General features: G+C 46.2%; 1 protein-coding gene across 9 annotated transcripts in view; it reads left to right on the forward strand.

Moving 5' to 3' along the window:
* TENM4 (teneurin transmembrane protein 4) overlaps nt 1-27,733 on the forward strand; it is a 1,425,092-nt gene that overhangs the window by 1,234,114 nt on the left and 163,245 nt on the right. For all 9 annotated transcript variants that reach the window (XM_044944048.2, XM_045165964.1, XM_045165965.1 and 6 more), the window contains one exon: nt 27,075-27,176. In XM_044944048.2, the coding sequence (XP_044799983.2) occupies nt 27,075-27,176 (102 nt within the window). The remainder of the gene's footprint in view (nt 1-27,074; nt 27,177-27,733) is intronic.

The raw sequence follows: 27,733 nt of genomic DNA on the forward strand, positions 1-27,733 counted from the left end.
CCTGTCCATCACCAGCTCCCGGTGTTTACTCAAAGTCATGTCCATTGAGTCCGTGATACCTTCCAACCATCTCATCTGTCGTCCCCTTCTCCTCCTGCCTTCAATCTTTACCAGCATCAGGGTTTTTTCGAATGAGTCAGTTATTCGCATCAGGTGGCCAAAGTATTGGAGTTTCAGCTTCAGCATCAGTCCTTCCAATGAATATTCAGGACTGATTTCCTTTAGGATGGACTGGTTGGATCTCCTTGCAGTCCAAGGGACTCTCAAGAGTCTTCTCCAACATCATAGTTCAAAAGCATCAGTTCTTCGGCACTCAGCTTTCTTCATAGTCCAACTCTCACATCTATACATGACTACTGGAAAAACCATAGCCTTGACTAGATGGACCTTTGTTGGCAAAGTAACGTCTCTGCTTTTTAATATGCTGTCTAAGTTGGTCATAACTTTTCTCCCAAGGAGTAAGCGTCTTTTAATTTCATGGCTGCAGTCACCATCTGCAGTGATTTTGGAGCCCAAAAAAATAAAGTCTGCCACTGTTTCCACTGTTTCTCCATCTATTTGCCAAGAAGTGATGGGACCGGATGCCATGATCTTCGTTTTCTGAATGTTGAGCTTTAAGCCAACTTTTTCACTCTCCTCTTTCACCTTCGTCAAGAGGCTTTTTAGTTCCTCTTCACTTTCTGCCATAAGGGTGGTGTCATCTGCATATCTGAAGTTATTGATATTTCTCCCAGCAATCCTGATTCCAGCTTGTGCTTCTTCCAGCCCAGCGTTTCTCATGATGTACTCTGCATATAAATAAGCAGGGTGACGATATACAGCCTTGACATACTCCTTATGCTGAAAGCTCAGCTTCTCTGTACACTGGTGTCGAGTCAAATCTCAGAGGCCAAGTTCTGGGTGAAGTGGAAAAGGACAGCCTTTTTACTTTGCCGGGCAAAGGGGGCCACAGTGGGCTAATGCCCTCAAAACTGTGAGTCCCCACTTGGGGAAGACAGCAAGAAAACTTATAGTAGTTGTTCAAGAAGGGAGTGATGAACTCCTGGACATTCTTCTGATGGGCTGGCGGTGAGGTGAGTAGGAGTCAGCATCATCAACCTTCAGGTCCAATGAGTCTGGGGTCTCCATGCTTGTGGGCAGCCTACCATCGCTGACTGTTCACTTCTCCCACCTGGAGGGGGTTTCAGCATCTGCAAAACAGCTCAAAGATATTGTGGTGTGTGTCCGTCGATGGGGACCCAGGACCTTGCCCCAAGTCTGCTCTTAAGTGTTTTGTTTCTCCTCAGTCCTGTATCCCCTCCCTTCCCTAATTAACAACTGCTTCAATCTGCCCCTTGGAACTCAGGGAAGGTCATGGAGGCTGAATGAAGGCTGTTTCCCATAATCAACGCAATGAGGGGCACATAAAGTCTTTGTGCCCTGGAGCCCCAAGAGGGCCCTGCGCAGCATCAGTGTGACATTTAGAGAGTGTTGATCACAGGGTCTGTCAGGGTAGCCTTTGGAGTCTGGTGCACTTTTCAACTGAGCCTAATGCGTTATTTCAAAGCAATAGTCAATGGGGCTGTGAAAGAAGAGACTTTTGTCTATGTTATAGACTCTAAGACCCAGAGTTTTCTAAAAGTTACCTGCTCTCCCTGGTTGATACAAGTGATAAAATGGGCAAATTTGAGCACCAGAAAAAGCACTTGAGTTGAACTAAATCTGGGGCCACTGTCATTTCTAAGCCCTGCAGGCGCCAGGACACATGTGTGTCTTCAGGTCTCTATTACACACCTGTGTGTATGTAAATATTTTCACTGTTTTCTGTTTCTGCTTTTTAAAGAATTCATTAAGTTAAAACCATTAACCCTGAAGGCATCCCAGCCTTCTAAATCAGCTTTGCTTGAGGCGAAAGACAAGACCCCAGGTGGTCCCTCCATCCTGAATGCCTAGAGTTAGAGGATCCTGGAAAGGGTTTAGTGGGATTCACTTCAAGAAAGAAAGTAGATTCTGGAATCCTGAGATTTAGAAGCCTGAGCCCGCTGTTGTTTCCTACATCCTCTATACGCAAAGCAGACAAGAATTTTCTGTGTAGCAAAGTTTCCTGTGACAGTAATAATCCCTTACGTCGTGGAGGACTTCTAGCTTACTGAGCATGATGACATACAGTTTTTCCAGCCTTATTTTGATCTTTACAACCCAGTGAGGCAGGATGGCACTCGAATTATTGTCCCTACTGTGTAGTAGAAGCAGCAGCTAAGGCTCAGAAGTTCAAGCTCTTTTAGACTCTTTTCTTGGTCCAAGATCACACAGCCTGTATATGGACAAGCCCGGGTTTGAATCCAGTGCTCCTGTTGGATTGATTGACCCGTGCATCCATTTATCCCTGCAAGCACGCATTCATCCAGTATGTTTCTTGCCCGCCTTCTATATGCCACGCACTCTGCTTGGGCAGTGCTGGCAGCTGTGGACACGGCAGAGAGGGAGCTGGGAGGCTCCCGCAGGCAGCAGGGAGGAGGACACTGATGCGCAGTGGGACCTGATGAGTTGCGAAGACCAAGGGTGAGGTCATGGGCAGCGCTTGCCCAGGGGAGCGAGCCTAATGGAAGGTGGGGGCAGAGAAGGCTGCTTTTGAGTACACAACATCTAAGCTGAGACCTCAAAGAATCAAACGGGGGAGAGCAAGGTGAGTGGCAAGTGATGAGAAAGGATGAGGATTTAAGACAGATGCCTGAGGACCACCAGCATTTAGCAATTGGAGGAAGAGTCAGAACAGGTGAGTGGAGGGGACGGGGTGAGTAAGTAGAGTGGCAGAAATATGAGAAGGTGTACTATCTCTAGAGGTGTAGGAGGAGGAAAGCTTCAGGAAGGAGGGACTAGAAAATAATTCAGATGCTGTTGAGAAGAACCTGTGGCTGAGTGTTACACTTAACTCCCTCCTGGAGTCCCACCGTGGAGAGGACAATGGCTTCAAACAAACAAAGGAACAAACCCCCAAAGACAAAAAAAAAAAATAGGAGATGGTAGCCTTCCAGAGATGTCAGCAGGCTTTTGGAAAACAGAGAGCAGGTTGAGTCAGCAGTGTGGGGAAATCTGAATACTGAGCATCTGCTGAGATGTCAGTGAGGAGCAGGGCCCCAGGAAACCTCAGGATCAAGGCACCAGCTGCTGCAGAGGATAGGGGTGAGGCCCGGTGCCAAGCATGGCTGGACCCGCGTTCATCTGACATGAGCAGCTAGAGCACAAGCAGTGAGACCCTGCGGGTCCCTCCCTCATCTCACACAGTCCGTCAGAACACCAATCCAGTGTTGGGGTAAAGATTGTTAAGCCATGCATGGTCCTAAAACCTTACCTCCTGTCCACCTTTTCTCAGGAAGCTTCTAGAAAATGCACTCCACCAAAATAATAAAGAGCAGGACAGGAAGCAAGGGGCTCAGTGAATGAGAGAGAAGTCCCAGAGTGATGGGTGTGTTTCAGGCCTAACACACACAGGCCAGACCACAGCGGGGCACAGGGCTCCAGGAGGGATGTCTCCAGGCAGAAAGAAAACAGTGGACCCGACTGGCTACGCAGTGTGTTTGACCACATGGGAAACTCAATTTCTGAGTTAAAGAATCTGCCTGCAATGCGGGAGACCTGGATTCGATCCCTGAGTTGGGGAGATCCCCTGGAGAAGGGCAAGGCTACCCACTCCAGGATTCTGGCCTGGAGAATTCCATGGACTATATAGTCCACAGGGTCACAAAGAGTCAGACCCAGCTTAGTGACTTTCACTTTTAGTTCCTTGCCTAATGTGAACAGAATCATTAATAAGAACACAGAAAATTAGGAAAGCAAGAAATAATGCTTTTCCATCAGATTATACTGGACAGACGGAGAAGGCAATGGCACCCCACTCCCATACACTTGCCTGGAAAATCCCATGGATGGAGGAGCCTGGTGGGCTGCAGTCCATGGGGTCACTAGGAGTCAGACACGACTGAGCGACTTCACTTTCTCTTTTCACTTTCATGCATTGGAGAAGGAAATGGCAACCCACTCCAGTGTTCTTGCCTGGAGAATCCCAGGGACGGGGGAGCCTGGTGGGCTGCCATCTCTGGGGTCACACAGAGTCAGATACGACTGAAGTGACTTAGCATAGCATAGCATAGCATACTGGACAGAAGTAGTGGGTAAGAGTAGTAGGAGACGACATCAAATATAAGTCAAAACTAGCTGTATAAGCACAGTATTTAGAAATATTAGAGTAAATTCTAGAAGAAATAGACCAAAGAGTTGAGAGCAGTTGTTTGGAAGGTGGCAAGGAGAGGTGTGGGGGAGGGGCAGAGGTCTGCTATTAGTTTGCCTTGTAAGCTTTGTAATATTGACTTTTTAAACTACATACATACATTGCAGTGGTTTAGGGGGAAAAAAAATGCTGCAGAGTTTAAGACAGAAAGAATTGACAGGTGCCCATCAGAGGTAGCGATAGGAACATCAGCCAAGACCAGCTGGGTTCCTGCTGCACCCCTCACTCAGCCCAGTCCACCTGGATGGCTTATTTGAGAGGACGTTCCACCCCCAGTTTTATTTCCAAGTCAGGGTGCATTTATTTCACTCCAGGAAGAGGGTTTGTTCTTTCTAAGCCTTCTTTTTCCAGAGGAATCCAAGGTAAGGATGCCATGGTGACAGAAACATGTAGACAATCTAGCAACCTTTCCATACGGTGTGATGGTTGGGAGGATAAGTTTGAGAGGAGAAATACCGACACCAGCCAGCCCTTTGAGTTGCCCAGAGTAAAGCTCCCTCAAGCCTGCAGCTCGGACTGTGGGGCATCTCTCTGGTCCCCGCGATTGGCATCCATCAGCTGACGGCCCTTCAGGGCCTCAGTTCCGCCACTCATCATATGTTTCAGCCCTGCTGCTCCACCTGATTTTGAAAACACCTGCCTTTGAACACGTTCCTCTCTTTCTAAATAATCCCAGAGTCCTTCTCTGCCTGCAGACTGTCTGCCCAGCGCTCGGAGCTGAGCTGCAGTGCTTCATGAGGGGCCCAGAGGTGTTGCTGCCTCCTCCAATGGGCTTTACACATTTGTCCATTGCAGGCGCTTACCACATGGTCACCCATCTTCTTGTCACCTGGATCAAACAGTGAGGACAGAGGTTGTGCCTTCATTCTATCTCCTCTAACCACTTATCAAGCCTTTGCCCTTCGCAGAGCCGTGAACTGGGTGCTAGAGCTCCAAAGGAGCTTAGACCCCACCTCGGCGCTCCAAGTTGTGATCGCACTGGAAGAGACAGGTGTGCAGACGATTGCAGTGCAGTTTCACCTGAACCCCACAATAGCTGGAACAGCATGAGAAAAGGGGTGCAGAGAGGGGACCAGTTGAACCAATTAATTTCTAGCAACTGGCATGTAGCAGGTTTTCAGTAACTAGTTGTTTGGGAGACCTAACAGTTTTGGGCTCTGCATTCTTGGGCAAGGCATCTCACTTCTCTCAGCCTCCCTTTTCTCATCTGAAAAATTGGGATAATGATACCAATCTCTTACTCGTCTTAGGATAAGAATTAAATGAGATATTGTTGTTGTTCAGTTGCTCAGTCATGCCCGACTCTTTGCAACTCCATGGACTGCAGCATGCCAGTATTCCCTGTCCTTCATTATCTTCTGGAGTTTGCTCAAACTCGTGTCCATTGAGTCGGTGATGCCATCCAACCACTTCATCCTCTGTCGTCCCCTTTTCCACCTGCCTTTAATCTTTCCCAGCATCATGGTCTTTTCTAATGAGTTGGTTCTTTGCATCTGGTGGCCAAAGTATTGGAGTTTCAGCTTCAGTATCAGTCCTTCCAATGAATATTCAGGACTAATTTCTTTTAGCACTGACTGGTTGGATCTCCTCGCTGTCTGAGGAACTCTCAAGAGTCTTCTCCAGCACCACAATTCGAAAGCATTAATTCTTGGGCATTCAACCTTCTTTGTGGTTCAACTCTCACATCCATACATGACTACTGGGAAAAAGCCATAGCTTTGACTATATGGACCTTTGTCAGTAAAGTGATGTATGTCTCTGCTTTTTAATACTCTGTCTATATTTGTTACAGCTTTTCTTCTAAGGACCAAACATCTTTTAATTTCAGGACTGCAGGCGCCGTTCACAGTGATTTTGGAGCTCAATAAAATAAAATTTGTCACTCTTTCCATTTTTTCACCATCTACTTTTTGTGAAGTGATGGGGCCGGATGCCATAATCTTCATTTTTTGAATGTTGAGGGGGTTTTTTTTTGTTGTTTGTTTGTTTGTTTGTTTTGTTTGTTTGTTTTATAGTTTCTGGTCTTACATTTAGATCTTTAATCCATTTTTTTTAATTTTATTTTTAAACTTTACATAATTGTATTAGTTTTGCCAAATATCAAAATGAATCCGCCACAGGTATACATGTGTTCCCCATCCTGAACCCTCCTCCCTCCTCCCTCCCCACTCTTCTCTTTCATCTTCATCAGGAGGCTTTTTAGTTCCTCTTCGCTTTCTGCCATTAGGATGGTGTCGTCTTCATATCTGAAGTTATTGATATTTCTCCCAGCAATCTTGATTCCAGCTTATGATTCATCCAGCCTGACATTTCACATGATGTATTCTGAATATGAATTAAATAAGCAAAGTGACAATATACAGCCTTGATGTACTCCTTTCCCTATTTTGAACTAGTCCGTTGTTCCATATCCCATTCTAACTGTTGCTTCTTGACCTGCATACAGGTGTTTCAGGAGGCAGGTAAGGTGGGCTGGTATTCCTATCTCTTGAAGAATTTTCCACAGTTTGTTGTGTTCCACACAGTCAAAGGCTTTACCATAGTAAATGAAGCAAAGTAGATGTTTTTTTCTGGAATTCCCTTGCTTTTTCTGTGATCCAACGGATGTTGGCAATTTGACCTCTGGTTCCTCTGCCTTTTTAAATCCAGCTGGTACATCTGGAAGTTCTCAGTTCATGAATTGTTGAAGCCTGGCTTGAAGGATTTTGAGCATTACCTTGCTAGCATATGAAATGAACACAGTTGTGTGGTAATTTGAACATTCTTCGGCATTGCCCTCCTTTGGATAGGAATGAGAACAATATATAATGTATGAGATTAGCATGCTTATGGCCATGCCTAGCACATAGTAGGACTCAATAAAGGGTTGTGGTGAGGACTAGTGTTAGTATTGTTACCTTAAGTGTCTAAATTTATTTATTATTAAAAAGCTGTATCTGTACTTGAAATCTAAGAAGCTTAGATGTGAAAGAGAGAGGCCAAGTCCTGTAGCCCAGGGTCCCCCACCTCCAGGATCTAATGCCTGATGATCTGACGTGGAGCTGATATCATCACAATAGAAATGAGGTGCCAATAAGCGTAATGCGCTTGAAGCCTCCTGAAACCATCCACAGCCCCCTCTCTGGTCTGTGGAAAAACTGTCTTCCGCAAAACTGGTCCCTGGTGCCAATTAGGTTGGGGACCGCTGCGCTAGCCCATCTTGGACTCTCAGAGGATGCTCTTGAGGGTGTTCTCTGCTCAGTGTCTCTCTCTTCAGCTGCTGTCCTGGCAGTTGAGTGTGAAGGTTGGGATTTCCCCAGGGTCTGGGATGGAAGGCTAATTACAGTCAGCCCTCGTGAATTAAAGCTGCTCTCCCTCAGCCTCCCAAACATCAGCTGGCTAGAGCAGCCGCCCCCTCAAAGCAGACTGCTCTGGAGAGGACACGCGCCGGTGTCCCCCTGGCCAGCCGCCAGGAAGGAGGGGAGGGCCGAGCGACAGAGGGCTCTGCAGCCAGAGGTGCGGCCTCCACAGGCACAGGACTCGGGCTCAGGGGGCCTTGTACCCCGGCCCCAGAAGGAGGCGGGAGACTCAGCAGAGGGAGTCTGTGCCCTGGGAGGGTGATGATCTGTTTTGGCTGCTTCTACTCCCTCCTTTGGAAGCCTTTAGACCCAGCCCTCAGCCCCTTCAGGTTAACAGAGAGCAGGTGCAGCTCCTGTAGCTTCTTGTGTGGACGCGCGCCTGCATATGTGTGTGTCTGTCCACGTGTGTGTCCACACATCCTGCCTTTGGGCACTAGACTCACACCGAGGCTAGAGCAATGGGTCAGGCCAGTCTGCAGAGCAGGCGTCCTCTGTTGTGGGCACGGCCAGGGTCCTCAGAGTGAGGGACAGCAGGGGGAAGAAGTGAGGGGTTCCCAGGAAATACCTCTAGGGTTCTAGGGGAGACCAGACCCTTACAACTCATCTTTCACAGAAAGTGGGCATGCTTTCTGTGGGGTGTGCATCCATACTTTGGAGGTATAAGCTGAAAGGAAGAGAGAATTCAGCGCCCCGTTCCCCCATGTGGGTGCATCCCATAGGCTGCAGTGCTACGCAGGTGGGAGAAACATAACTGTGTCCTAACCCCATCAGCCCGTCCTGTGCAGAGGCGACGTTAGCACAGGGGCTGCTGCTACCCCAAGGTGAAGTCCAGGTTCCTCTTGTCCTGTAGGCATTAAGTGCACGTACCTGCAAGTGCAGCAGGAAGGAGAACTGAATTCAGGTCTGTATGACTATGCCCATTTTTCAGAAAAGGAAACTGGGGCACAGAGAGGCCAAGTGACTTGCTTACGGTCACAGGAGGAGGCAGAGTGGATGAGAATGCCAGGGGTCTCATTCTCAAGTCTGGGCTCGCTCTGTTATGGCACTCAGCCTCTGACTTGGCCTGAACAAAAATGGGTTTGCTTTGTTTGATGTGTTTTAGCTTGGTTACATTCTACTTACCAATGATGAGATATTTGGAGCTTCCCAGGTGGCACTAGTGGTAGAGAACCTGCCTGCAGTGCAGGAAACACAGGAGACATGAGTTCGATCCCTGGGTTGGGAAGATCCCCTGGAGGAAGGTATGGCAACTCATTCCAGTATTCTTGCCTGGAGGATTCCATGGACAGAGGAGCCTGGCAGGCTACAGTCCATGGGGTCACAAATAGTTGGACACAACTGAGCAACTCACACACACACCTGCAGAAAGATGAGACATTTACTGCCAGCCTCACTAATTGCTTTACATGGGTTATCTCATTAACCCCCAACCCTGCTATGAAATAAGCAAGTGAGAAAACCAGGATTCAGAGACCTTATATGGTTTTCCAAGGGATGTGCAGCTGGTGAGAGTCAGATCTGGAAATCATACCCAGGTTGTCTGATTATATGGTCTGTGCTCAGTCCTGGGTCAGGGAGCTCCTGAAAAATTATGCCAGAGGTGGGATCCAGCTCTGAGGAACAGAGGGGTTGGAGACTCAGCCTGGGAGTCAGGGCCCGGCCGACCACATCTGGGCAGTGCTCACACTCCAGCTCAGTGGACAAGTGGCAGGAACCTGGGACCTGGGAGGAAGGCTGGCCAGCCACAGGGGTTGTGGTCTAGTGCTCTGGCATGCAGACAGCCTAGCACATGGCCTGGCCAGTGTTTCTTTCGTTAGGGAGATTGAGAGACTTTCCCTCCACATCAGGCCCAGACAGGGGCTAAAATTTGTGTTATAGCCTAGTATATGTGTGAGTTAGTTGCCCAGTCATGTCCAACTCTTTTCAATCTTGTGGACTGTAGCCCACCAAACTCCTCTGTCCATGGAATTTTCCAGGTAAGAATACTGGAGAGGGTAGCCATTCCCTTCTCCAGGGCATCTTCCCGACCAGGGATCGAACCTGGGTCTCCCTCATTGCGGGCAGATTCTTTACCATCTGAGTCACCAGGGAAGTGCATAGCCTAGTGTATAGGTGGCTTAAAATCCTGCTGCTGCCAGAGAATCAGAGGTGGCCAGAAGTTTCCATAAAGTTTCAACAGCAGCAACTATTTCTCATTTCCTTGCAAGACATGTAGCTTTTACTTTTGCCATGGGCAGTTTCTGCCCAGGGGCTGAGGGAGTGATAATATCTAGGTGGCTAGAGCAGCTATAAAATATTTAGCTTGAACATATAATTACATTACCATGATCTCTAATAGGATTTGGTGTCAAGCAGAACTCCAACTTGGCCTCTGGCCCAAAGATATAGACCCAAGTTATTACATTGAGTGTTACCCACTAGATAAATAAGAAAGAAAGAGTGTCCCAATCATGGCATGACTGGCCAACCTGCATTCTATTTATTGTAAAGAAAAATCCACGAGAGTCTGAGAATGTATCCATCTTGTCAATAATCATTTTTTTGTGTTGTGTCCTAGCGGAAGTAATTCTAGCACATAATTCACAGATGCCATCTTGACAGGTCTTGCAGGAAGAAGAATGGGAGCCCCACAAAGTTTTATTACCAAATGTTCCCCAGACACATGGGTAGTGCTGTTTTGAGGGGTAGAAAGCCCCAGTATTGTATCTGGAATAGGCCCAGAGGAATAGAAATGAAAATGAGGCCACGGGTCTGGGAAAAATTTATAAAAATGAAATTTGAAAATAAATGAAAAATAAAAGAAGAAATCGGCAAGGAAATAAACAGTCCAAGCCCCACAGAAGCAGCCCAGCCTTAGGATTTGAGGCCAAACACACCAGAGGACGTGAAGTCAACCATTCATGGCCTTTTGATATTTAGCAAGTGTTGACTGAACAGCCGCTCTGGACAAGGCAGTGTGCCAGCCACTGGGGAGACATGGGCAAGAAAGGGGATGGGAAATGGATTCCTTCTCTCCTCTCGAGGAGTTTGTCGCTTACTAGAGAAAAGGAGCTAGCCAGTGCTTATAAATAACTAGACTGCAAGGTAGACAGCCGTAGGTGATAAGCAAAAAGTAGCTATAAATGGCTGTTTGGATTCATATGAGAGAGAGTGAGATCACTCTTGCTAGGAGGGATCTGGGGAGGCATCACGAAAGAGGTGGTGTTTAAATGGGGCTTTTCAGGTTAAGTAGGACTTGGACAAGTGGAGGGGGTTGAGGGGAAGGCTGTGCAGGTGAAGTCATCAAGGGGGTGTGGGTTTAGGAGGGGAGCGGGGCAGTTTGGCTGCATCCCAGAGAGGACATGAGAAGGAACCTTGTGGCAAAGAATTTAGGCTGGGAAGGGAAACTGGAGCAGTCAACTCTTGGTTCCAAAAACTCAGGCTTTCTCCTCCCCGGTGTTTCCTAAACCTTAGTTTTCAAGATTATTTTATATTGTACATAGACTCTATTTCAAAAATTGTATTTTTATTTTAGTCAACTAGAAAAAATATAATTAGGTAACTCGAACTATTATTCCGGATTTCTTTTTTAAGTAAATTTGTTTCAGAAGATAAATGAGTCTAAAAATACGAAGTGACTCAGAGGACAGCTGGTGTGTGTCTATGGCAGCAACATAAACGCAGTACCCAAGTGAGTGACGTTTGGAAGCGAGACTCCTGGCTCAGGTGGGGCCCAGGCAGGTGGCAGGGGTGTGGAAGCTATAGTCTGGGGTTGGGGGCGATCTCAGTATTTGGGCCTCTCCTAAATGAGAAGAGAGATTGCTGCCATGCTGGATCTCCCAATTTTTTAAAGAAAAGCCACCATTCAGATTTTTCTGTGAACTCTCCTTTTTGAAAAATTCTGGCAACTAATTCAAATTTTTTGAAACACCGTGCAAACAAAAGCATTCATAGGCCTCTGCGATAGTGACTCTAGATGCCAAGGAACTGTGTCTTTGTCGGGGGCCTGAAGAGACTCAATTTCAGGATGACAGCTTGGGCCTCCAGGTATAGGACAGACTGACGGGGACAAGGCTGGAGGCAGAAGATCCCTTGGAGGGCTGATGCAGTGATTCAGGCCACAGGTGATGCCAGGCAGGCATTTTCCAAGCAAGACCTGGCCACCATGGACCTTTTAACCTGCAGGCATCTAGGTCATCTTTCATAGTTCTGTGCATTTTCAGACGTGACTGTCCTGACATGAACAGAGCAGGAGGGGATTGGTTTTCTGTGTGGTTTATAAGCAGCATCAACCTTGGTGACAAGCCTGGATAAAAGATTGAAGAGTAATTAACAGTTCCCCCCACCCCCACCTCCTCAGAGCCTTTTTCTGTTCCTCCATTGTCTGTCATCACAGCATAATTCAGCACAAAGTGATGCTCATTAGATGGAACTCTCTAGCCAGCAACCAAGTTGAGCTTTTAAAAAACTGGGGGGAAAAAATCTGATTTCTTAAATAATTTGTTCCAAAGACAGACTTGACATGAAGTTGGCATGATGATCAGCAGGTCACTGCGTGGGAGCAGCAAAGATGATTATTCTCCATCCGGCTCTCACCCGACCCCCATCTTGCCCAGGACTGCTTTGCATTTCAAAAGGCCGCCTATTCTTTAAGAGCTATTCAAACACTCCCTCCTGGAGGGCCAAGCCCTCCTCTTTGGAAGTGGTCCACGAGTTCTTTTGCATTCTTGCATAGTTTAGATCTTTGTGTCCTCTAGTCTTGTTTTTATAAACTTGTGTGTCAAGTCCCAGCCTTTCTTCAAGATCAGTAATTCTCAAAGTGGTACCCAGGCCACAGGCATCAGCGTCACCTGGAACCCTACCCCAGATCTATTAAATCTGCAACTCTGGAGAGAGGGCCCAGCAGTCCATGTTTTAACAAGCCCCTCAGGGAACTAATCTAGGATGAAGTTAGAAAAAAACCTGTGCTAGGTACAGGAGACGGAGAAGGCAAAGGCAGCCCACTCCAGTACTCTTGCCTGGAAAATCCCATGGACGGAGGAGCCTGGTGGGCTGCAGTCCATGGGGTCGCTAAGAGTCGGACGCGACTGAGCGACTTCACTTTCCCTTTTCACTTTCATGCATTGGAGAAGGAAATGGCAACCCACTCCAGTGTTCTTGCCTGGAAAATCCCAGGGACGGGGGAGCCTGGTGGGCTGCCATCTATGGGGTCATACAGAGTCGGACACGACTGAAGCGACTTAGCAGCAGCAGCAGCAGGTACAGGAGAAAGCAGTATTTCCTGAGCACCTTCAAAGTATCAGGTGTGTGCCTATACACACACACACACACACACACACACACACATAGTAGTTTTATATAATATAGACAATTGTGTAAGGCAAATGGTTTTCTCCTTCCACAGATAAGTAGACTGAGATTCAGCGACTTTCTGTAAGTCTCACCAGTTGACATTTAGACTCAGATCTGCCTGACTTCAGTGGCTTGTTTGGAGCCTTTTTCCTTCTCCTTGAGAACAAGGACCACTCTTCAGGTCCTCCTGATGGCACCAGCCCAGTGGAATCAGCCAGCTTGTTTGAATGAATGAATGATCAGTGAGCAAATGACAGAACCATATTGTTGTCCAAGTATGCTACAACGTGAGTGGTAGGAGCCCCATTCTGAGTCTTGAATGCTGGCAGGTATGTTTTAACACCAGAATTTCGATGAACAAAACCAGAAATCAGTACCATTTGGAATTTACTGGTCCTGCCGGCACCCTTGTGTCATCCTCACTCGATAACTGAGACCAGAGGCGAAGAGAGTGGGACCGGCATGTTTTCTTATTGAATTGGCAGTTATGGTGCAGGGAAGAATCCCTCATTTAGGTGGGAGGAGAAATACAGATTTTAATACTAGCCCTGTCACTTATTAGCTACATGAACTTGAATGAGTTCTCTGCCTTCGTGTTCCCATCTACAAAATGGGGAATAAAAAACAGCACTTTCCCTTCCTGCATACAGAGTTATTGAAGGCGCAAATGAAACCGTGAGCAACTGTATGCAGAAATGCTTTAAAAACATCATGCCCTGCACTTAGCAGTTATCATCGAAGCCTGATAACTCTCAGGTAGAGCTCATCATAAGGTCCAAAGTGAGTGGATGTATCAGGGTATTTTCAGTTGCCAGAAGCAAAAACACTCTCAGGGCACCTCAAGGAAAGGCAGGTGTGGTGGTGAAGTAGCTTCAAAAAGCTTCACATGGCCTGGGACTAAAACAGGCTCTGAGACGCGGTGGGGAGGCCAGGCTGCTCCCCAGCCCCGTCCTGCTCTCCCCGGGGACAGAGCGGACTCATGCCTGGCTCTGAACTCCCACTCTGTTTACCTCTCCCAGCCGAGAGGCTGGCTTCCTCTGATCACCCAGGACTGCTGCTTCTGATCGTGGGCTCCCCCGTGACCAGGAAAACCTCCCCAGCCCCTCTAGTCCGATCATGTCTTTTGGCTTCCACTCTCATCACCAGCTGCTGTATTCCCCGGGCAGATTTGATTTCAAATACTAGAATGGGAATCTATTCGGCCAGAACCTCTGTGCAGCAGCCCATGTCTGAGAGCACTGAGCAGCCTGTGAAAATGACTCTCCTTGGGTTCCAGCCATGGCCAGTCATCTGGTCTACCTGTGCCTACAGCCCAGGCAGGAACTAGGGGCAGAGCATGGCTCCTCAAGAGGAGGCATGGATGAAGGATGGATAAATCTATAAAGGAAGAAAACATGGATCCACACACGAGGGTATGCACCTCTCCTTGAAAGGTCCTTGTGCTCTTGAACAGCGTGGCACTGGGCAGTCTCATCACTGCTTGCCATGTGTCTCGCTGGCCTCCCTGCCATATGCTCACAGAGCCTGGCAGCAGACTACGCATGGGCCGAGTTCCCTGGGAAAGGCAGCGGGCCATCTACAGGCCCTGGTATCTGGGAAGGCTCCTGCCAACAGCCCGGGGGCCAGAGGTGGGAGCTCTTAGCCAGAGGCAGCCAGTGAGGCATCTGCTCTGTGCTCCCACCCCTGGGCCCTCCTTCCTCGGTGACTCGCTGGAGATGCCTCTCACATGGTAGATTAAAATGTGAAGCTAGTTATTTGAGGACGCAGCAGAGAGGTTTAAAAACATGAGGTCTGCTCTTAAAAGAGCAAACTTCCTTTCCCTCCCTCAGGCCATAAACATCATGATGATGATTTATTTTCTCATCTTTTTCATCTGTTAGTGTAGTTGTCTAAATACTGACGATTTGATTTGATTCATTAGATCACAGGATGTTTGACCTGAAAGATCGTATAAGTCATCCACTGTGCTGGGTAACTTCCTAAGCCAGAGGAGATGCTCAATAAATTTTGCTGAATAAATTTAATGAATTTTGTAGATGAAAAGAAAGTTGCTGAGAGTAAAAGGGTCTTGGCTAAGGTTGCCTGAGAAGCTGCTGGCAGGGGTAGGACTAGAACCCAAGTTTCTTTGTCTTTTTTTTTTTTTGTATAGTTGGTTTACACTGTTTTGTTAACTTCAGGTGTACAGTCAAGTGATTAGCTATACATATGTGTGTTTGTGTATATACATGTATCTATATGCTTTTTCAGATTCTTTTTCATTATAGGTTTTTCCAAGATACTGAATGCAGTTCTCTGTGCTATACAGTAGATCCTTGTTAAAAGTTTAGCTGTTTTATGTATAGTAGTTTCTATCTGCTAGTCTCAAACTCCTAATTTATCCCTCCCTTTGGTAACCATTAATTTGTTTCCTATGTCTGTGAGTTTATTTCTTTTCTAAAAAAAATTTTTGGAGTATAGTTGATTTACAATGTTGTATTAGTTTCTGCTATATAGCAGATCTGCTATATAGCAAAGTAAATCAGTGAGATATATATATGCTGCTGCTGCTGCTGCTGCTAAGTCACTTCAGTCGTGTCTAACTCGGTGCGACCCCTTAGACGGCAGCCCACCAGGCTCCCCTGTCCCTGGGATTCTCCAGGCAAGAACACTGGAGTGGGTTGCCATTTCCTTCTCCAATGTGTGAAAGTGAAAGTCGCTCAGTTGTGTCCGACTCTTAGCGACCCCATGGGCTGCAGCTCACCAGGCTCCTCCATCCATGGGATTTTCCAGGCAAGAGTACTGGAGTGGGGTGCCATTGCCTTCTCTGAAGATATATATATATATGTGTGTGTATATATATATATACCTCCACTCTTTTTTAGATTCTTTTCATATATAAATACACACACACACACACACATCCACTCTTTTTTAGATTCTTTTCCTATTAGGTCATTACAGAGTATTGAGAAGAGTTCTCTGTGCTACACAGTAGGTCCTTATTAGTTATGTATTTTATATTTAGTAGTGTGTATACATCAATCACAATCTCCCAAGTTATCCTTTCCCCCCTTCCCCCCCAGTAACCATAAGTTTGTTTTCTACATCTGTGACTCTGTTTCTGTTTTGTAAATAAGCTTATTGGCACCATTTTTTAGATACCACATGTAAGTGATATCATATAACAATTGTTTTTCTCTGTCTGACTTACCTCGTTCTGTGTAGCAATCTCTAGGTCCATCCATGTTGCTGCAAATGGCATTGTTTCATTCTTTTTAATGGCTAAGTAATATTCCATTGTACATGTGAACCACATCGTCTTCATCCGTCCTTCTGTTGATGGACATTTAGGTTCCTTTCATACGTGAGTCTGTTTCTGTTTTGTAAATAGAGAACCCAAATTTCTTGACCCAATCCATGCATGTTCCCTTACTCCATGACTCATAGCATCATGAAATTTTGGATTTGGAAGATATCATATGGTCTGTCTTAATCTCCCTGCAATATCCCTGTCATGCATTTGCCCCCTCCCTCAGTACATCAGTGACTGAAAATGTGTGACCTTATAGCTCACCTAGTCTATTCATTTGGTCATTCAACTAACGTTCATTTAACACGTGCTATGAGTCAAGGATGGTACTATTTACTGGAGATTCAGATAAATAACACATTTCCTGCCCTCAAAAGCTTACAATATTTGGGCAGATACATACACAGCAATAGAATATAACCCAACAGCGTAAGTGGTGTTCTCTATTGGCTCTTGTATTGAACCAACTCCATTTCCCAAGGACTATAGTCCTCACTATACTGATTTACTGAACATGGCCCCACCCATCAGAACAAGACCCAGTTTCCCCCTCAGTCAGTCCTTCCATCAGGAAGCTTCCATTAGCCTCTTATCCTTCTCCATCAGAGGGCAGACAGACTGAAAACCACAATCACAGAAAACTAACCAATCTGATCACATGGACCACAGCCTTGTCTAACTCAATGAAACTATGAACCATGCCAAGTAGGGCCACCCAAGATGAATGGGTCATGGTGGAGAATTCTGACAAAATGTGGTCCACTGGAGAAGGGAATGGCAAACCATTTCAGTATTCTTGCCTTGAGAACACTGTGAACAGTATGAAAAGGCAAAAAGATAGGATACTGAAAGGGGAACTCCCCAGGTCAGCAGGTGCCCAATATGCTACTGGAGATCAGTGGAGAAATAACTCCAGAAAGAACGAAGAGATGGAGCCAAAGCAAAAACAACACCCAGTTGTGGATGTGCCTGGTGATGGAAGTAAAGTACAATGCTGTAAAGAGCAATATTACATAGGAACCTGGAATGTTAGGCCCATGAATCAAGGCAAATTGGAAGCGGTCAGACAGGAAATAGCAAGAGTGAACGTCGACATTTTAGGACTGAGCGAACTAAAATGGACTGCAGTGGGTGAATTTAACTCAGATGACCATCATATCTACTACTGTAGGCAAGAACCCCTTAGAAGAAATAGAGCCGCCATCATACTCAACAAAAGAGTCCGAAATGCAGTACTTGGATGCAATCTCAAGATCTCTGTTTGTTTCCAAGGCAAACCATTCAATATCACAGTAATCTAAGTCTATGCCCTGGCCAGTAATGCTGAAGTTGAAAGGTTCTATGAAAACCTACAAGACCTTCTAGAACTAACACCCAAAAAAGACGTCCTTTTCAGCAAAAGTAGGAAGTCAAGAAACACCTGGAGTAACAGGCAAATTTGGCCCTGGAGTACAGAAGGAAGAAGGGCAAAGGCTAATAGAGTTTTGCCAAGAGAACACACTGGTCATAACAAACACCCTCTTCCAACAACACAAAAGACTCTACACATGGACATCACCAGATGGTCAATACCAAAATCAAATTGGTTACATCTTTGCAGTCAAAGATGGAGAAGCTCTACACAGTCAGCAAAAAGAAGACTGGGAGCTGACTGTGGCTCAGATCATGAACTCCTTATTGCCAAATTCAGACTTAAATTGAAGAAAGTAGGAAAAACCACTAGACCATTCAGGTATGACCTAAGTCAAATCCCTTATGATTATACAGTGGAAGTGAGAAATCGATTCAAGGGATTAGATATGATAGACAGAGTGCCTGAAGAACTATGGATGGGGGTTTATGACATTGTACAGAGAACAGGGATCAAGACCATTCCCAAGAAAAATAAATGTGAAAAAGCAAAATGGTTGTCTGAGGAGGCCTTATAAATAGCTGTGAAAAGAAGAGAAGCGAAAAGCAAAGGGGAAAAGGAAAGATATACTGAATTGAATGCAGAGTGCCAAAGAATAGCAAGGAGAGAGAAGAAAACCTTCTTCAGTGATGAGTGCAAAGAAATAGAGGAAAACAATAGAATGGGAAATGCTGAAAATTAGAGATACCAAGGGAACATTTCATGCAAAAATGGGCACAATGACAGAAATGGTATGGACCAAACAAAAGCAGAAGATATTAAGAGGAGATGGCCAGAATACACAGAAGAACTGTACAAAAAAGATCTTCATGACCCAGATAATCACGATGGTGTGATCACTCACCTAGAGCCAGACATCCTGGAGTGTGAAGTCAAGTGGGCTTTAGGAAGCATCACTATGAACAAAGCTAGTGGAGGTGATAGAAATCCAGTTGAGCTATTTCAAATCCTAAAAGATGATGCTGTGAAAGTGCTGCCCTCAATATGCCAGCAAATTTGGAAAACTCAGCAGTGGCCACAGGACTGGAAAAGGCCAGTTTTCATTCCAATCCCAAAGAAAGGCAATGCCAAAGAATGCTCAAACTACCGCACAATTGCACTCATCTCACATGCTAGTAAAGTAATGCTCAAAATTCTCCAAGCCAGGCTTCAGTAGTACATGAACCGTGAACTTCCAGATGTTCAAGCTGGTTCTAGAAAAGGCAGAGGAACCAGAGATCTAATTGCCAACATCCGCTGGATCATTGAAAAAGCAAGAGAGTTCCAGACAAACATCTATTTCTGCTTTATTGACTATGCCAAAGCCTTTGACTGTGTGGATCATGACAAACTGTGGAAAATTCTGAAAGAGATGGAATACCTGAAAATAAGAGGTACCATGGGAACATTTCATGCAAAGATGGGCACAATGACAGAAATGGTATGGACCAAACAGAAGCAGAAGATATTAAGAGGAGGTGGCCAGAATACACAGAAGAACTGTACAAAAAAGATCTTCATGACCCAGATAATCATGATGGTGTGATCACTCACCTAGAGCCAGACATCCTGGAGTGGTACCAAAGGTACCTGACCTGCCTCCTGAGAAATCTGTATGTAGGTCAGTAAGCAACAGTTAGAACTGGACATAGAACAGCAGACTAGTTCCAAATAGGGAAAGGAGTACATCAAGGCTGTATATTGTCACCCTGCTTATTTAACTTCTATGCAGAGAACATCATGAGAAATGCTGGGCTGGATGAAGCACAAGCTGGAATCAAGATTTCTGGGAGAAGTATCAATAACCTCAGATATGCAGATGACACCACCCTTATGGCAGAAAGTGAAGAAGAGCCTCTTGATGAAAGTGAAAGAGGAGAGTGAAAAAGTTGGCTTAAAACTCAACATTCAGAAAACTAAGATCATGGCATCTTGTCCCATCACTTCATGGCAAATAGATGGGAAAACAGTGGAAACAGTGGCTGACTTTATTTTTTTGGTCTCCAAAATCACTGCAGATGGTGACTGCAGCCATGAAATTAAAAGATGCTTACTCCTTGGAAGAAAGGTTATGACCAACCTAGACAGCATATTGAAAAGCAGAGACATTACTTTGCCAACAAAGGTCTGTCTAGTTAAAGCTATGATTTTTCCAGTGGTCATGTATGGATTTGAGAGTTAGACTGTAAAGAAAGCTGAGTGCCAAAGAATTGATGCTTTTGAACTGTGGTGTTGGAGAACACTCTTGAGAGTACCTGGACTGCAAGGAGATCCAACCAGTCCATCCTAAAGGAGATCAGTCCTGGGTGTTCATTGGAAGGACTGATGCTGAAGCTGAAACTCCAATACTTTGGCCACCTGATGAGAAGAGCTGACTCATTGGAAAAGACCCTGATGCTGGGAAAGATTGAAGGCTGGAGGAGAAGGACACGACAGAGGATGAGGTGGTTGGATGGCATCACCAATCTAATGGACATGAGTTTGAGTAGGCTCTGGGAGTTGGTGATGGACAGGGAGGCCTGACGTGCTGCTGCCCATGGGGTTGCACAGAGTCAGATATGATGGAGCAACTGAACTGAACTGATAATCCTCAGGTACTGGACCTCTGCCAAGTTATTAAGGCTACAAAACAAAAGGTTAATCTTTATTTCACATAAAAGTGCTTTAGGTATTTTTAAGCAGGATTCATACTCCCTTAGTCAGCTGAACTACCAATTCCCTCAAGAATTCTTTATTTGAAATGTGATTTGAAGTTCTCTTAACCCCCTGGTTGCTCTTCAGTGGACATGCTCCAGCTATTGCTCTCTTCAATGTCCTTCTAGATTCGAACAACTGGGCTCCATATACGGACTGAGGGTGCAATGCAAAGTTGAACTTCTGTCACTCCCTGCATTCTTCTAGGCATTGCACATCTAAAAATTAGAGCAAGGAAACAGTAGTTGCCTTGGCCGCCAACTGTTCTATTGAGTCTGACTGTCGTGCCATGCCCGTGACCCTGACCTCTTTCCTCCCCTTCCCCCTTGCACTCTGCTCAGCTGCTCAATACAACTAACGTTACTGAGGACTCGCTTTGGGTGTCACACTCATCAGCCTCTTTGGAGAACTAGACATATTGCTTGTCTTCAAGGAACTCACAGTCTCATTGGTGAAATTTGATTTGCCTCCCAAGAAATAATTAATAAAGAATGTAATCAAGGGAACAATCTTTCCCCTAGACCCTCCTTGGAGCTGCTAATAATAGCAGTTGGTAGACTTCTGGGTAGGATTGAAAGCAGATCTCCCAGTTCAAATGCCAGTGCAGAACTGGCTTCAAGCCCAGCCTATCAGGACCTTTGTCAAATGTTTGTCATTGCCTTGACCTTGACTGCTGCAGACTGAAGCCTTTGAGTTCCATCATCTGCAAAGAAAGCTGGGACACCTACAGAGAGTGATGTCTCCAAGGCCCCTGGAACAGCCTTCCAGCACCTGGCACCTGCCCAGTTCCAGTCTGGAGTGTTCAGGGAGAAAGGTTCACTCCGATATTGGCATGAGCTGGCCTGTGTTTGGGCTTCTGGGAGACAGCAGGTTTAATTTGTTTTGACAGTCCTTTTCCCCAGGAGGAAATTTATCCAAACACCCTGCCTTCATCACATTCAGCACATTGCCTGTCTGCTTTCCTGTTTTTCCTATGGGGAGTTTTTGTGTGTTTTGTGTGTGTGTGTGTGTGTGTGTGTGTGTGTGTTTACCCCCAAGAACCCACATTGCCTTCTTTGGATTCATTAGACCAAGTCCGTGTGTTGCTTTGGTTCAGAAACAGAAGACATGTGTGACCCTCCCTTAAAACCAAAATACCAACTCTGCCAAGTGCTGGGCAAACCTCTTTACATGCACAGTGTTACACTGTTTGCTGTTCAGACTAACCCTCTGAGGTGGGTGCTATTATTAACCGCATTTCACAGATGGAAAAGTGTTTAGAGACAACTTTGCCAAAGGGCTTCTAACTAGTATGGCACATGTGTACCCATTAAGTCTCTTCAGTCGTGTCTGACTCTTTACGACCCTAAGGACTGTAGCCTGCCAGGTTCCTCTGTCCATGGGATTCTCCAGGCAAGAATAGTGGAGTAGGTTGCTGTGCCCTCCTCCAGGGGATCTTCCTGACCCAGGGATTGAACCCAGGTCTCTTCACTTCTCCTGCATTGGCAGGTGGGTTCTTTACCACTAGTGCCACTTGGGAAGCCCAACTAGTATGGTACCAGAGCCCATACTTATGGTCCAGGCCACCTACCATAAACTTTGACTTCAGACAAAACTTGATTCACCTACTAGATTCACCCTTGTAGCTCTGTGACTTCAGCTCTTGGTCTCCATCTCAAACTGTGAAATGGTGGCAAAGGTACCAATTTCTCATAATTATAAGGAATAAATTAGAATATATGAGAGACCTTTCCCAGTTCCATGAGAGAGAATGAGAGGGTCTCTATTAGAGTAACTGTAGAATTAACACTCCACCTGTACTAGGTAGTTTTTTTTCCCTTTTTTTGGTTGTCAATAATAAATCCAACCCCTCTTCAGGATCAAAGAGGATGTAATAGATGGAACTTGGAGTATATATTTCACCAGCTGTAGTCAAGTGATGTATTCAGTCATCCAGTTGGGTGTTCTGTAGTCTACATTCCCTCCCTCTTGCCTGAAGCATTAGCATCCAAACTCCTAAGGAGAAGGAGGCATCAGAGAATACACCTCTCTTGGGCAGTAGGTGGACCTTGGCTCTTTAGACAAGTGCTTTCAAAGAGTTGCCAACATCCACTTTTACAACCTCAGCAGAGACAAGAGAAGCAGAGGAAGGAGCTGCAGGCGACAAGGGTGGCCTTCTGTTAGCTGGGACATATCCCAGGTGAACAATGCATGGAGGAGGTGCTGGGCGGGAGGGATAAGTGCTGGGTGAGCAGAAGAGCGAGACAAGGATGGCTAGTGGGCTCTGACCTTGTTCACAGCTGGTTCCTTCTGTCTTTGGTGCTGGGGTCCAGCCTCAGGCCCCAGTCACTGCAAGCAAGCCAATGAAGGAGACAGGCCTCCTCTCCTCTCCCCTCCATTCCCCCTGTGAAACAGCAGGGCGTTAGGCCGCCCAGTAGCCCTCTGACAGGCAGGATGTTCCCCTGTGGTCTCCCCTTGTTTCCTACAAAATCAGGCTCCCGGATTTCAAAAGAGAAAAGCAGGACAAGTGGCAACTGAAGGCAGGCTTTCCCAGGCATCAGTCTTGGACTCGGGAGACATACTCACCAACTGTGATCATCTTTCACCTTGACATGGTGATGCTACTGGATTATCCATGGAAAAGGGAAGTGAACAGACAAAATGAGGCACCGCTGTGGGCTCACTGAGGCCTCTGTGTTTTCCCATCTCCTGTGTTTTCTCCAGGAAGGAGCATCGTTGTCTTTTTGTCCTTCTGCAAAGGCCCCTTTGTATTTTGAGCAATATTTTGTTCAACATTCAGAGAGCACACCCACTCAGAACACATGTCCAGAGAACAAGCTCAGGAAGCATTTAAACTCTGAATTCCAGTATTGATGGAAGGAAAAACAAGTTCCTGAAAATCACATTTCTAGCAGAACCCACTGTTGTGATAGAAAAGCAAAAGCTAAGAGAAAGCTCCCTGTTCTCCAACATAGCATCTACTGAATTATGAAAATCAGTTATGTACAGGCAGCTGAACTTTTAATTCAGATCTGAGCAGACCTAAGGTACACCTTCTGCTACATGAAGGCCACTGCAGCTTAAACATGAGCAAAGCAGGAAGGGACTGTAGGGGGGAAAAACTCACCAGACACTAATTGGAAACATAGCAACATGTTTATGCAATAAAGTTCACACTTCTCCCAAGCCAGTGGGTGTCACTTCTGCACTAGCGTTTAGCTTAGAGATATTTGGTCAATGGAGACTCATTATTTGTAGGATTCCAAGTGGACCCCAAGTAGTTGAAATCCTTCCAAGCAGAAGAAAGACTGTATACATAAACATTTCATCAAGGAGAAATAGTCTCCAAATGTCTCGCTTCTCCTTCCGTGTTGCCATCGTAAAATTACTCCATGTCTCCTAAAACTCCTGCCTTTGCTGACACCAACAGCCTGCGGCAAGTTTTGTAGCAAACGGGCCTCTAGTCTGTCAGATTCAGCAACCAACACAATATTCAGTCACAGAAAATACACCTTTTCACTAGGAAGACATTTTGGATTTAACAGGTTTGTATCTTACAGACTTCATAAATCAAAATTTAGAAAGTCTGTGACCCTTACCTGCAACCAACCCTGTTAAAAACACAGCTGGGAATTATGGCCACGGTGTTGGGAGACACATGTTATACCACTGGGTTTGAGCAGACCTGGACCATAGGATTTTAGACCTGTGAGGGATCTCTGAGATCATCTAGCTGAATTCTTTCGGGGACAGCAGCAAACGTTCATTGAGGCCCTTCTTTGGAAACCAGGGCAAGTGCATAGGTGAATAAACTCGGCTTCTGTCCTCAAGAAGTACACAGTCAACCATGTAGGCTGCCTGGTCCTTCAACAGGAGCGACAGAAAAAGTCCCAGGAGTACCTTAGCCTGTTTAAGAAATGAGGAAGACTTGTCCAAGGAAGTGACATTTGAGTTGGATTTGAGTAGGAGTCGGAGTCGCCCAGCAGGGGAGAATGGGAAGAGCAAGTGCAAGGATGAGGACACAGGTGCAGGAAGATCAAGGGACATGACCAAGGTCCCGGAGCCCTTCCGTAGTGGAACAAGAGGTGGAAGCAGGCCTTTGGCTTCTCTGTCCTTTATTCCTTCTGCAAGACTGCAGATGGAGCTCACCCTCAAATTGTACCATTAGCCTGAAGCTTAAAACAATCTTGCCTTAAACTTTACTTAAGATTCTTATTTTTATTTATGTTTTTGTTTGTTTGACGGCACTGGGTGTTCATTGCTATGCATGGGCTTCTCACTGTGTTGACTTCCCTTGTTGCAGAGAACAGGTTCTACGTTGTGACATAGGTTCTAGAGAGTGTGAGCTCAGTAGTTGAGCACACAGGCTTGGTTGCCCCATAGCATGTGGAATCTTTCTGGACCGGGGATTGAACCCATGTCCCCTGCATTGGCAGGTGGATTCTTAACCACTGGACCACCAGGGAAGCCTCTCTTATTTTAAAAAGAATATTAAAGAGAAAACATCCTAAGTTATCCTTTATAAAAATAGTTTCTAAGAAGCCCCTCCTAACATAGAGGCTTTACAAACTTAAAGGCATGTAGATTCTTCCCACGTGGCGCTAGTACTAAAGAATCCACCAGCCAATATAGGAGATGCAAGAGACTTGGGTTCAGAAGAGCCCAACCCAAATGGAGGAGGAAATGACAGCCTACTTCATTGTTCATGCCTGGAGAATCCTGTGGCCCTACAGTGGGCTACAGTCCATGGGGTCGCAGAGTCAGACACAAGTGACTAAGCATTATTCTTCCAGGCAAAGCCAGTGGAGAGCTGAGATGCTCAGGGCTCTGGCTTGTGACTCTTGCTCTGCTGGGTCCCAAATGGCTTCCGAATCCTTAAATTGAGAATACAGACTAGATTAGACCCTCTTGTTCTTAACTCTGTGTTGGTGTAGTATGCTGTTCATATTATCAGAGGGACAGCAAGTGAAGGAAATTTCCCACTCATTTGCACATTTGAGCCCCTTTTCAGTCATTTCCAAGTTGGTAATGGCAGACAACTGGGAAAAGACCTTTCTGGGAAACGCCCTGTGCCGTGAGCGCCTCAACATCTCCCACCTTCCACTATCTACCTGTACTCAAGACATCCTTCACGCTTATCTCCTCCCAGAAACCTTCCTCTGCTGGTTTTGCCCCATATCAGCTACTGTTGCATTGGTCCTAAGTGATTTCCTGGTGATTTAAGACTTGCTGCCCTTGTCAGGATGTCTTTTCTGCACAGAAGCTTATAGAATTTTAGAATAGGAAACAGTCCTGGGAATCATCTCTGCTATCGCCTTCATTTCACATATGAGGAAGATGAGGCCCAGAAATGGTGGGTGGGGAGGAAGTTGCTTTAGATTCCCAACATGATTCTGGAAAAATGGGCCCCAGAATCAGGTCTCCCTAGATCCCTTCAAGCTCTGAAAGTCCTAGAATTCACTGCCTTCCAACTGTTTGGTCCTTTGTTGTCATCAAGACTGGCCTCACTGAGTCACAGATCTGCCTCGTTCATTCCTGGTTGTGGCTGAGAAGTTCCTTCAAGGTCCAGATGACACAGCATCATTAAGGAAAACCAGGCTTGGGGTCCAAAGGCCTAGATTCAGATTCTGCATCCATTAATTAGTATCTCTTGAGGCCTTCAGCAAGTCCCTTCATCTCTTTGTCAGCCTCCTCGTGGTGTTGTTGCTGTTTGTAAAGTAGGAATATCGATACACTTGAAGATTTGGTGGCAGCAAGATGAACTAAGCTTTGTGGAAACAGGTGGCACAAAGAAGCCATTCAAAATACAGTGGCTTCTTCCTTTATGCCATATCTAGCGTGATTGAGAAACGGGCTAATCCAAATAAACAGATTTTCTATATAGCATGTATACTAACTGGAGCTACAAACCATTGATTAGTTTTTTTTACTAAAAGCTTCCTGCAATGAAGCCTGTATTTCCTTGACATGTCACACAGATGATACCAAATGTACCAGGATGCGTTAGAGAATGGAGCAGCCCTGCAGAAAGTGGGCACTGATTGCAGATACCAGGGATACAGGGAGGGCACAGGGGGTGTGAAGGAAAATCCCGATGCCTTTTGAAGGAGTTTGGCTCTTTTCATTTCGGCAAATGGGGGGCAGGGGGCACTGAAGAGTTTTTAGGAAGAGGACAGGTTGAGATCTGTTTCAGAGAGGTGGCTCAGGCTGCTGGGTGGTGAATGAATCAGGGTGGGAGGAGGAGGCCAGCCCTGAGGCTGTTGTGTTACCCCCGTGAGAGATGGTGGCGTCTGGACTGAGAGATGGAGAATCAGAGGTGGGAAGAGACCGATTTACAAATCCCCAGTAGCTTTGTGGAAAAAAAAAACAAACTGGATTCACAGATTATCAGCCCATTATGTGAAAAATATAAACCACAAAAAAGTGTCAAGACCATAGGTATCACCCATCACCCAGCCTCCAAAGATAACCTCTAACGGGTTAAACCATGCATTTGCTCCCAGTGTTTTTAGCCGAAAAATTTCTCTGCATTTGTAGATACAAATTTGATTTATAAAAAATTAGTTTAGGGACACATTTCCCCAAACACATCTCTTAATGTCAGCTGAGATGCACCTCTGCAAGAGTAAACAGAACATACATTTTTAACTTGATTGACTCCTTTCAGTGACTGCGTCAAAAGCACTCAAATGTGTGGGTCGTGGTTAACCCGAGGCTGGATTCCCGGGCCCTCTGTTTGGGTAAAGAAGCCTCTGTTTGCAGTTCTGTTTCTCTTTTCTCCCACAGAGTCGGTGGATAATTGCCCCAGCAACTGCTATGGCAATGGCGACTGCATCTCTGGGACTTGCCACTGCTTCCTGGGCTTCCTGGGCCCTGACTGCGGCCGAGGTGAGAGCCCTGCCCCACCCTCTGGGCCTGCGGGTCCCAATCCTCAGGGCAAAGGCAGAAATCCCAGCCAGCTCCCACCTCTCGCGAGAAGCGCTCCCAGGGGCCGGTCCAGCAGAGACCTGCGGGGAAGGTCTGCCGGCAGAGCCCTGTCCCAGTCGTGTTATCCACGGCGCATGCCCGGGGAGGTCAGGAGGGAAGGGCAGCCACAGGGAACCCCGTGTCCACTGTAGGAGCAAGAGGGGTGGCCACGGGGTCCTTTGAAAAAGTAGATTTCCCCTTGGAGGACCAATCAGCGTTTGCCTGTGATTTGCCTGAGCATTCAGGTTTCCTTTCTATCCTGGAAGAATTAACAAGAAAAATGCTACCGGATGATCGGTGGTCCTGAGAATTTGGCACTCTTCTTGGGGAAAGGAAAAGTCCCCTTCCTTTGGTTTCTCCACCTCTTGCCTCATCCCACAGGTGTTTGCTTAGCGCCCTTTAGGACTTGGTCCTGTGCTGGACACCAAGGTTGCAACACTGAGCAAGACTCAAGCCCAGGACCTCTCAGTCGGGGAGAG

Source organism: Bubalus bubalis, chromosome 5 (genome assembly GCF_019923935.1).
Source record: "Bubalus bubalis isolate 160015118507 breed Murrah chromosome 5, NDDB_SH_1, whole genome shotgun sequence".
In the NCBI taxonomy this organism is placed as follows: Eukaryota; Metazoa; Chordata; class Mammalia; order Artiodactyla; family Bovidae; genus Bubalus; species Bubalus bubalis.